General features: G+C 34.6%; 1 protein-coding gene across 1 annotated transcript in view; it reads left to right on the forward strand.

Annotated features, from left to right (window-relative positions):
* LOC138709099 (phospholipase A1-like) overlaps positions 1–12,467 on the forward strand; it is a 66,017-nt gene that overhangs the window by 10,448 nt on the left and 43,102 nt on the right. Inside the window, exons 3-4 of the mRNA XM_069839635.1 lie at positions 566–725; positions 7,002–7,105. Of these exons, the coding sequence (XP_069695736.1) occupies positions 566–725; positions 7,002–7,105 (264 nt within the window). The remainder of the gene's footprint in view (positions 1–565; positions 726–7,001; positions 7,106–12,467) is intronic.

Raw genomic sequence — 12,467 nt, forward strand, 5'->3', positions numbered from 1 at the left:
GAGAAAGTTACACAACAAAGAACTGCACGCATTGTATTCTTCACCTGACATAATTAGGAACTTAAAATCCAGACATTTGAGATGGGCAGGGCATGTAGCACGTATGGGCGAATCCATAAATGCATATAGAGTGTTAGTTGGGAGACCGGAGGGAAAAAGACCTTTAGGGAGGCCGAGACGTAGATGGGAGGATAATATTAAAATGGATTTGAGGGAGGTGGGGTATGATGATAGAGACTGGATTAATCTTGCTCAGGATAGGGACCGCTGGCGGGCTTATGTGAGGGCGGCAATGAACCTTCGGGTTTCTTAAAAGCCATTTGTAAGTAAGTAAGTAAGAACATACCTATCAATAAATACAATAAATATAAATATAAATGAGTGGATACATGTATTTATTTGGTCCAATATTTTGGTTATTTATACAGAATTTTTTCCTGTCTATGTGTTTTTATTAGCCTACTAATATTACAATTTTATTTTTGTTAGTCAATACTGTGACATCAATACCGTTAAGTATCTAAAGATTATAGTAGGCTAATTACGTATTTCCCGACATTTCTAGGTCCAACCCGTCGATCCCCTTCAACTGTTCCACACAGAACCACTCACTGGATGGATCTCATTACGACGGCGAAAAACCCACCGTAATGTTCTTCCATGGTTGGATGTCATCTGCAAACGCGGAACTCATGCGTCCGTTGGGGCCTGCATATCTATCACGAGTAAGTGGCGTAAAGAACATAATCGTAGTCCACCACAGAATTAGGGTTGCCAACCCTCCCGTATTTCCCGGGATCTCCCTTATTTGCCCCTAATTTTTAACAATCTCCCATGCCCCGTATTTTTCTTCTCTTCGAGCATTTCTCTCTGTTATTTTGCATAATGTACGAGTAAAAATCATTATTCTAAAGACTTTATTTTGCCGTGAAGGATGATTGTTTATAGGATGAATTTTGTTGTTCAAGAGATGCATTAAAATGTGTAATCTTTTTAGAAGGTAATGCTTGCCAGAAATGGGTTTTAGTGTCATCTGTTTAAAATCAAACAATATCAGTATTATAAATTTAGAAAAACTGGCTAGTTTTGTTTTAAGCATACCAAATAGTAATGCTCATACAAAGTGGGTGTTTTACCTCATGAACAATAATTGGACAGATGCTCGAAACAGGAGCACGACACAACTAATCAAATCAGAGTAGCTAACTGCAATCGACTTCAACTATTACGAGAGACAAAAAATTGTTGTTTAGTAACTGAATGGAATAATCTGTCAATTTTCTACGTGAAATTTTTGTCGATTCCTTAATCTCTTGTATTTTCGTAAAAAAAAGTTGACAACCCTACATAGAATACACAACAAGCTGGAATCTCGTAAATTATAAAAAAAGTTTATCGTTTATCTTATTTGTTGGTAATGAATATTCATTGTGCTAACCAACATCTTAAGATGTAGGATTTTAAGTTAGGAATGAAACTGTTGCCAAGGGTGCAACATTATTATTATTATTATTATTATTATTATTATTATTATTATTATTATTATTATTATTATTATTATTATTAAGACTGTTTGAGAATAAGGTTCTTAGGAAAATATTTGAGGTTAAGAGAGATGAAGTTACAGGAGAAAGGAGAAAGTTACACAACGCAGAACTGCACGCATTGTATTCCTCATCTGACATAATTAGGAACATTAATCCAGACGTTTGAGATGGGCAGGGCATGTAGCACGTATGGGCGAATCCAGAAATGCATATAGTGTGTTAGTTGGGAGGCCGGAGGGAAAAAGACCTTTGGGAAGGCCGAGACGTAGATGGGAGGATAATATTAAAATGAATTTGAGGGAGATGGAATATGATGATAGAGACTGGATTAATCTTGCACAGGATAGGGACCGATGGCAGGCTTATGTGAGGATGGCAATGAACCTCCGGGTTCCTTAAAAGCCATTTGTAAGTATTATTATTATTATTATTATTATTATTATTATTATTATTATTATTATTATTAATTTTCTATTAAAATGAATTTACGTATATATACTTCAGATGATTTACGAATATAAGCGGACTAAAACTGAATTTAACAAAAAATGTATTAAAAATCTACGCAATATAATTTTCGTGAGCAATTTCATATTGCATTTCCGCAAGTTAGACGAAATTTGGTGCTAGCCGGAAGAAAATATTCTAAATATATCAAGATGTGTTTTTCATGAATAATAGTGTCCCTTCACATTATTTTTTATAATTTTTATAGATGAAAATATTATGGATATTGATGTCGGTTCATCAATTTCCAGAAAATGGTATCTGTAACCAGGAATTTCAGAACGGTGTCTTCTTGAAGGCCTCTAAATTTGAATTCAACTTCTTTTAGCTTGTAGTCAGAGAAGTTATCACTCACTGAACTTAAAATTTCTACACCAACAGAAATGAGCGAATATTTTTTAAACATCAACACTGGTTATACTTACAACTTACTTACTTACTGGCTTTTAAGGAACCCGCAGGTTTATTGTCGCCCTCACATAAACCTGCCATTGGTCTCTATCCTGTGCAAGATTAATCCAGTCTCTATCATCATATTCCACCTCCCTCAAATTCATTTTAATATTATCCTTCCATCTACGTCTCGTCCTCCCCAAAGGTATTTTTCCCTCCGGCCTCCCAACTAACACTCTATATGCGTTTCTGGATTCGCTCATAGGGCTGTATGCCCTGCCCATCTCAAACGTCTGGATTTAATGTTCCTAATTATGTCAGGTGAAGAATACAATGCGTGCAGCTCTGCGTTGTGTAACTTTCTCCATTCCCCTGCAACTTCTTCCCTCTTAGCCCCAAATACTTTCCTAAGAACCTTATTCTCAACACCCTTAATCTCTGTTCCTCTCTCAAAGTTAGAGTCCAAGTTTCACAACCATACAGAACAACCGATAATATAACTGTTTTATAAATTCTAACTTTCAGATTTTTTGACAGCAGACTAGATGACAAAAGCTTCTCAAACGAATAATAACACGCATTTCACATATTTATTCTGCGTTTAAGTTCCTCCTGAGTGTCATTTATATTTGTTACTTTTGCTCCAAGATATTTGAATTTTTCCACCTCTTCGAAGGATAAATCTCCAATTTTTTTATTTCCATTTCGTACAATATTCTGGTCACGAGACAATCATATGCTTCGTCTTTTCGGGATTTAATCCCAGACTTATCGCTTTACTTCTTCAAATAAAATCAACACTGGTTACATATCAGAAAAATAAATAATTTAATTTTTAAATCAATGCAGATATTTCAAGGCACTGAATAAAGCGAAGAAATCCATACCGCTTACCACTGACAATTTCTACAAATGATTACAAATTACAGAAGTGAAAAATAAACTCCCTTTTGAAGTGCATAATCCATAAACCACAGAAAAACACCATCTTCACTCGTTTATTACGATTCATTAAATCTAATGTTATTCCATTAAAGCTTCTACCACAGTCTAGTATATACAGTCACGAAGCTTCAGTTGTGAGTGTGCTAGGGACAATAGACTGTGCCAGTACTATTTCGCATTGTCTGTGATGAGGCGATAGTAGCGATCCTAGTGGTTAGCAACTATCTGTGGCTGCATATTTACTACGTATTGAGCTTCGTGACTGTATATACTAGACTGTGCTTCTACATTAAAGATATTTCGATTAATTTAATCGGTCCACGACAATGTTCAGCCTACAATCAGTATTTGTTGTTTCGTTTCCATGGGTTTTTAAGATTCTGAATTTCAGAAATAGTAAGAACATTCAATCACGGCGTATTTAAGGAAAAGCGTTATATCATCTGCACCTGTCGTAAAGCGCCGAAGAATTACCAAACTTCAAAAGAATTTTTAGGAGATAGCCAATTTTCAATGTTTATTTTATAACGAGGAAATCAACTTCTCCCGGTTCTGCTTCGCACGGAAGAACAGTCATCATTTGAAGTAGTGCAATACAAGTTCAGGTATGATAATAAGAACACAGCAGCCCACTTGAGAAAATCTCACAGAGGTATCAAACTGTCTAAACACTTTTATAATCCTATATCTTTATCAGACCTACGTGCATCTTTACCATCTGCCACATATTTTTATTTTCATTTTGCGAGTAGTATAAATAAAAATAATGATTAACAATAATACTGGATTAGTTCTCTCATTGATCTTGTTTTACGCTTCGCAGCATGGTCTTAAGTATTTGTGTTTAAAGAAAACTATCTCTTTGATAAGGTACGATGGAAATGAAATTGTTGAAGCTGTGAGTTTGATTTGCTAGATTGCTTTTGTTTAGGGTAGTTGATTATCTTCTCAATGCCAGCATATCATTTTATCAATATGTTCGACCATATTATACAAGATTTCCCGTTTTTCTTCAAGACCTTTGGATCTTCTAGGGTTACCATCCGTCCGGCAAATGGAGGACATGTCCTCTTTTTTAATCATTTTATCCTGTGCGGCAGGCATTTAAAAAAAATTTAAATGTCCGGCATTTCGCATTTCAACTAGAATTGATATGAATATTGAATAATGTGCGATATTATGCATAGAATATCTAAACAAATGGTGAAAATCTATGAAAGAATTTAACTGCTTTCAATGGTTGAAGCTGGAGCACATAAAAACATAAAATATGATAACCTATTGAAATGCATTGAATTCTTACACTTTAAAAAGTCACTATTCATGATTCTAAGCTATTTTATCAATTTTATTCTGCAATGTACAAAGATATGCCAATAAAGGTAATTTGGACAAAGATTTAAGTTTAGATAAACAATGGTGCAAATTTTTCAATTCCAATAGTTCTGCGAACACTGAAACTTTCTCAGAACTCTTAAAAATATGTCAATTCTATTTATTTATCCCAAGTCACAATGGAAGTGCTGAGAGAGTATTTTCCCTAATATCTGCTTAATGGACAAAAGAACGAAATCGCATGCTAACGGAAATAGTCAGAGGTATCATCATGGTGAAATATAATTTCAAGGACGTCCTGTGAACAGTTCCATAGTTATTTGTTACAAGATAGAAGTTTGTCTCTTCAGGCTCTTGTGCACAAAGTCGGCTGCACCGATAAGTAGGGTACAGATGTAATACTGATCCAACTAGTGAGAAAACTAAGGTAAGCCATTGTTTTTATCTTTACTTAATTTTGTTCATATCAATTTAAAAAAGAATCCTCCTTTTTCAGCAGTGTCTTCTTATTTTAGATTCTATGTCCTCCTATAGAATTTCTTCTCATGGTAACCCTATTTGGATCAGAACATTTGAGAAGTTTAATATTATCGCTGAAGGAGTAGTTTTGTGTTCATTTAATTCTGGTTTTCTTTGTGATATAATAATTTTATGCTACAAGAATCAGATTAATTTTCAGGTATTATTTTTTTGGTTAATTGTTAAACTTATTACAATTTTCTTTTCGAAGTTACATAGTAGCCTAAACCGTATTTAATTTTACGCATGGGCTATGAAGTCATGATTTTGCAATGTCTGAGCCGATTGTTACTTGACATCAAAGATTTATTGCATAGGAGGTAAGTACCAGGATCATTTTCTAAGACGACATAATGTATTATTATACATAAAATCTTCAGATTCCTTCCCAACTACATTAACATCCTTGTAGCACTATATAGTACAATGAAGATTGACATCTTCACTTAATATTACGTTATTGGCTAAGACCACACCGTACACGAGCCTGGCTCTTACGGTAGTGGCTAAAACATTTTTTGTTGTATACTTTTGAATTGTACTCACTTTTCTTACTAGCTAAATAAAATAAATAAATAAATATAGTCTAAGTTAAACTTGCCCTGATGTAGTTTATGCTGTATAGCTCTACTAAGAAAATACTGAAATGGTTTTCTTTATTCCAAGCATTTATTTTCAGTTATACAGGATTCACGAGCAGTTACCGCCACTTACGGAGCTTAATCCTTAAGACATTCTCAGCAAAAACTGCCATATAAACATTTGTCCTATTCTCAATATTGACAGAGTTACACTAATTTTAAGTTGTTAAAAATATATTTTTGTTTTAATGGTAAAAGAATGTTACAAATGGAGAATGAACAACTCAGAAGTATACTTTTTTGATTGACTAGTGTTCTGAAGCTAAAATTCTTGTGAATTCCTTAGTTGCTTTGTACAAAATTTCTTTTTTCAATATTTAACTAAAAATTACATTATTCTTACACACTTATGACAAATTGTTACAAAACACACGACTTCTAGCAACTTGATTCTTTACAGTTCAATTTTTCATCCTAATGTACAGTCTTAATAAGTTTACAAGAATGACGTGATTTGTAACAATTGTTCTGATAAATGTGTAAGAAAAATATAATTTTGTAGTTAAAAATTGAGAAAAATTTCTGCACGAAGCAACTATGGAATTAACAACACATTTATAGCTTCAGAATACTAGACAATTAAAGAAATTTCTAAATACAGAATAATTTGTTGTTAGTTAATTTCAAGCTACTCAGACACCTTATTTTAAATTTTTTGTGTTATATTCTGTGTCAGAAAAATAAAATACTTTGTTTTAAATTACATTTAGTGGATTTTTCAGCAACAAAAATATTTTGACAAGGAAAATTGGTGTTAATGTAGCCCCAACAGTGGAGCTACTCCGAATTACAGCGATAGAATGGTCATGTCAAAGTAGCCCCAACACATGGGCAAAATAATCTTTAAGGACCGTGACAACTATCTTATTAAAGGATTCAGTTAAGGAAATCGTAATAAATGGGGTTTGTAGACTAAGAAGCTTTTGGTGCTACTAACCATACACTGTATCGTTGATATAAACTAAAGAAGTTATGTCTTAAAATTCGTGTCACGAGTCTCTATTTAGCTTTCGTTGTGGAGCTGCAGAATTTTCTCAGGATAAATTTTCCTAGCTATAACATACTTCAAAATTATTGTCATAAATCTAATTTTGTTAATTTCATATTATTTCAGGTTGATGCAAATGTTATTTTTGTCGACTACAGTAATGTTTCTTCAGATATTATGTATCCACAAGCAGTATCGGATATAAGAGTTGTAGCTACGTTGGTGGCTAGGTAAGTTGTCTGACATTAACAATACACTTATTTTATTTGTAGCACACATATTGACATTTATTTATATGAGCTTATATCAATGTGCCAGTAAATCATCTTTTATAAAATAGTAATAATTATGTCAAGATCTTATTACCAATCGATGATATTTGCTCCATTAAGCAACAGTTGAATTTTTCTGATTTAAAGGAAAAGGAAAATAAGAGGTCATTTTTGTCACTCTTATTAAAAAGTACAACTCATACTTCACAAAAAAGTCAATACATGAACACCCTCGCTAGCACGAAAAATATCTAAACTATAATCAATTTCAGTTCAGGTTCTCTGTAGTAGTTCTACATCTAGTGTGATAGTTGCTACTGCTTCGACCTAAGTTGTCAAGGTCAGTCACCTTAGTAGAATACATATTGTCCTTGACATAGCCCCGAAGAAAAAATCTAACGGAGTAATGCCAGGAGAACGAAGAGGCCATGCTATTGTACCGTCGCATTCAATCAAACTGTTACGGAAAGTGTTGTTCAGTGTTGTACGCACAATGATGCTCCATTTAGGCGGTGATACATCTTTTTGGAGATTATGATGAGTTGTTCGTACGCAGTCTCTAAAAATATGTATTCTTCTAGCATGTCTAGGTACGGAGGTGCTGTGACAATAGGCTCAATGAAAAAAAAAACTAATTATATCCTGCATAAGCTCAATCATATCTTAAGACAGGAAACTTATTATGACTCCCCCCCCCCCAAAAAAAGTTTGGTTTTCGTTAATGCGTCCTAGGATCTTAATTGTAATTCTTGTCGATGAGGTTTATCAGTTGGCGTCATTTCTTGAAAAATTAGTACCTTATAAGTGGGGTAATTCTTCTGTTGCTTAATTTCCGTATCCACAGACAACAATCACCAGTACCATCTAAAAATATGTATGTAACGAATATATTTTAGTTGATCTTCCCAGTAAAAATGATCAAAATTTTCCTGCGCCTTTGGTCTTCCTTTCTTAGACAATCAAAATCAGGAAAGTTCTAGTGAGGCATCGTGTATAATATGTAATTCAATCAGTACGATGACTAAGTAGTAAAAACTATAGTATAAGAGTTTGCAGTTTGAAAGCTATCGTACTATTTTCCAAAATATGAAGTTATTAAGAAATAATAATAGTAATAATAATAATAATAATAATAATAATAATAATCATCATCATCATCATCATCGGCATGATGTTGAGTTTGGGGTTCGAATGTCGAAATGTGTATTAAATGAGGAATATGTACGGACATGTCAACAATAATTATGATACCAACAATAATCACAATAATAAAGCACAGGAAATATGCATCGAATGCCATGGACTCTTTCCGGAAACTGTGGAATCCACGTGTGTCATATACAATCAAGTAAGAGTAATGAGGTTACTAAAATAAAATGCACATAAAATGTGTACAAAAAGTGATTCAGGAAATCATAGGCAAATTTTCAGGAATGACTCAAAGGACTTACCCGAGTATTTTGAGAGGAGGAATGTGTAACCGCTGATACCTTGCTGTTGATGCTGTGGGGCGGTAAAGGAAGTGAGTGAAAAATGTACCATTCACTACCGGTATGAACTTTTAGTTCATTTACTTACATTCTCTGAGGTTTTGCGATAATGCAGAACAAAAGCATTCATAAAATTTGTTCAAAATGTCGATAGCGAACTCCAGTGCAGAAGTGGTAGTGCCGTTGCAGTAACACGCGAGTCATTATAAATAGGCTATACCTCGCATTATTGTGAATATCAAAAGCAGCGGTACTTGTATTGGAAGTTTTGTTATTTCCACATATAGTGCATGTTTAACATGTCTTTACAAAAAAAAGTGAGAGCCATCAAGTCAGAAGTCATCCATAAGCAGGCCTGTAATGACGGGTGTGCATAAAACTACATCATGTAAAAAGATTTTATGAAATTTAGAATTCTTTATCTTACTTTATGATTGTGTTTTTAAAAATGGCTTATTTAACGGCGCTCGCAACTGCCGAGGTTATATCAGCGTCGCCGGTGTGCCGGAATTTTGTTCCGCAGGAGTTCTTTTACATGCCAGTAATTCTACTGACATGAGCCTGTCGCAATTAAGGACACTTAAATGCCATCGACCTGGGCCGGGATAGAACGCGCAACCTCGAGCACAGAAAGCCAACGCTATACCGACTACGCTACCCAGACCGGCATAATTGTGTTTTATTTTACAAATAAATATAGGCCTACTTTTAGTATCACTCAGAACATTCATAATTTTAATTCGAGATGGAAATCAGATCTCCCTCAACACTCTGTTATAAAAAATAGAGTTAATTATTTGTGTAGACCTACTGTATTGCAGTCTTCAATGTTCTGCTATATTAAAGTTTTAAAGGGTCAAGAGAAAAAGTTTAGAATATAATAATTAACAAAATTTCTCCATACTCATAATTTTTACTCAACTGATTGACTGTTCTTGCTTGTAAATTAAATTAATCTCCTTGCTTTGTGTTAATTAAGTTTTATATACAGGGTGATTCATAAATACCTGTGAAAACTTTATGGGTGTAATTTAGAGGTAAAAATAAAACTAAAATGTTCTATACAACTTTTCCCGCAAATCCTTACTTTCAGAGTTACAATGCATAGTGCCATATCTTACCTGGCATCAAAAACAGGGGCCAGTAAAGTCTTCGGCTGTGTCACGTTCGCATACATAGCGACTGCGATAGATATTTCTTATTCGTACACCCCACTACAGTTGATTCCGACCTGATAGGACTTTGTTTACTGTACCTAGGTATGTTTAGTTGTATGCCACTGTTGCAGTTCCTACAGTCATCAAGTCCTGTAGGTAACCATTCATTTTGTCGTTAGTTCAGTAGGCTTCAGTTGTGTACGGTAAGATAGATCGTGCAACACCAGTTGCTTGGCCAGCCAGATCACCAGACTTCTACCTTTGGGGTCGTCTGAAGGCACTCGCTTATGCCACTCAAATTCTGAACGTAGCATAACTATAACAGTGACATCAAAATAGCTATGAAAGAGTTCGGAAGGAGTTGAACGCGGTCTGTAAAATTCTAAGATCAGTACATACCTACGTACAGTAAACGAAATCAACTGTACGTAATAGGGGTGTACGAATAACAAACATCTAACGCAGTCACTATGTAGGCGAGCATTACACATCCGAAGGTTTTAATGGTTCATGTTTTTGATACCTAGCAAGATAGGACATTTTGCGTCAAAACTCTGAAAGTAAGAATTTGCGGGAAAAGTTATATAGAAGATTTTAATTTTAGTTTTACCTCTACATTACACCCATGAAGTTTTTACAGGTATTTATGAATCACCCTGTATATAATATATTCATTTATATCATTTTTGACGTGTACGATATACGAGTATATTCTACCTATATTAATAGAAAAATGAAAGGATTTTGTGGAACTGTGCCATGGAAAAGCTTACTTCATATTCCATAAATTCAACAATGTGAACGAATTCATTCTTAGACAAAAGAGTCCGCATATAAAGGGAGTCTCAGGAGGAATGTAAAATACTTCAGGATAATCTTATAGTTTGGGTTAACCGACATCTATTTAACATGATATACATATGTCCGAAATCTAACGGTTGGGGAGAAATACTGGAACGTCTTGTGGTTCCGTGTTAACTGCACCAGATCTTATGCACATGGCAGCATCTGAGCACCGCAACACTAGCGCAGCACATACAACTGAATACACGTTCACTTCATATTTAATTCGTGTATTCGCATAGTGAATGTGCAGATTTGCTCTTTGTTTATGGTTTTTGTGATGTTAATGCATTGGAATACAGACGACGTTTTCCCAATCGAAGAGTTCCATCTACGAGTAGTTGTGTGTTTCCCCGTGTTTACCGGATGTTATCTGAAACTGGCAAGCTATAGTCGGACCATCGGATCTGTGCCCCCGTAAGATATGCGAACTGAACTCTAATTCCTTCTCAGCCTCGGTAATTCATTTCTCTCCCTGCATTCCTATCTCTCTCCCTGCATTCCTATCTCTCTCCCTGCATTCCTATCTCTCTCCCTGCATTCCTATCTCTCTCCCTTTCTGTTCCCCACTACTCACAATTTTGGCCTTCTTGCGGGACAGTTTACAATATTTGCACTTGCAGTCCAGTGTTGTCAACTCAACATGAATACTGTAGCACGGAGTGCCGAAAGAAATATTATTAAGCAAGTACGTAATAGCATTTTGCGATGAAGAGAAACAAACAGGTCAATATCTGTTTCTTATAAATCAGGCAACGAAAAGAGCAACTGATATCACAGGTGAGGCTTATTTTATTTCAAATTGATTATGTATTAAAATTACTTACTTAACTAATACTAATAATACAACATTTTATGTAATTTATATAGACAGGTCAGAACTCCTAATAAAGAAAATCAGGAGAGAGGGAGTCTGTGCAGGAGATGAAAAGTTAGAATCACCAGAGAAGAACAGACCAAGGGAACTTTTAAATTGTAGATGATATGAACCGATGTATTGTAAGAAGAAAGATGAAAGAATTTTATACCGTTCAGAAAGAAGTTTCAACATTGAAGAAATTACTGAAGCTTGCGAAAGAAGTAATAATTTCCAAGGTTGGAGAGAAAAACTACGGAAAGTGATTCGAGACATGGGATTTAGGTTTAAAAAATGTGAAATACAAGATATATTTTGATTGAAAGAAATAATATTATAGCATGGAGGACCAGTTATTTATGACACTGTTTGACGGAAGTATGGCAACATCCCTATTCGGCAAGATTCGTGGCCTGCTGTTTAACGTGGTGGGAGGAAAGCGGGTGGAATGGAGTGAGTACAGGCGTTGACTTTTCCAAGAACGACGACAGCGCTGAAGGGGCACAGATCCAATGGTCCGACAATACCAAGTATTTCATTGAGGTCGGAAAGAGAACCGGTACTGGTACCTCATATGAATTCACAATTCATGGAATCCATAAGGACAAGCTTAGTAATCTATCTTGTGTAATTATTTTATTTTCTTACTGAGTTTGTACATAATTATGGAATGGACTTATTAGAACAATACAATATGCAGCATTTTCAGTAGTGTAAATCATATCACAATGTCCTAAAACGTATAAATACGTCTATAATGTCTCCCTTCATTTAAAAGTTCGCCCATCAATAACTTACCAACCGTTACATTTCGGACATAGGTACACCTTGTATACGTAATCTAGTTGGAAGAGTTCATTATAATTGATGAGGTGGGTTGCAATACATTTAAAAATAATGTTATTGAACACTGAAAATGTATTTAAATAATACAAGAAAAATAACAAAGTTATACTTTATAAAGAACTGAAAGA

Source organism: Periplaneta americana, chromosome 1 (genome assembly GCF_040183065.1).
Source record: "Periplaneta americana isolate PAMFEO1 chromosome 1, P.americana_PAMFEO1_priV1, whole genome shotgun sequence".
In the NCBI taxonomy this organism is placed as follows: Eukaryota; Metazoa; Arthropoda; class Insecta; order Blattodea; family Blattidae; genus Periplaneta; species Periplaneta americana.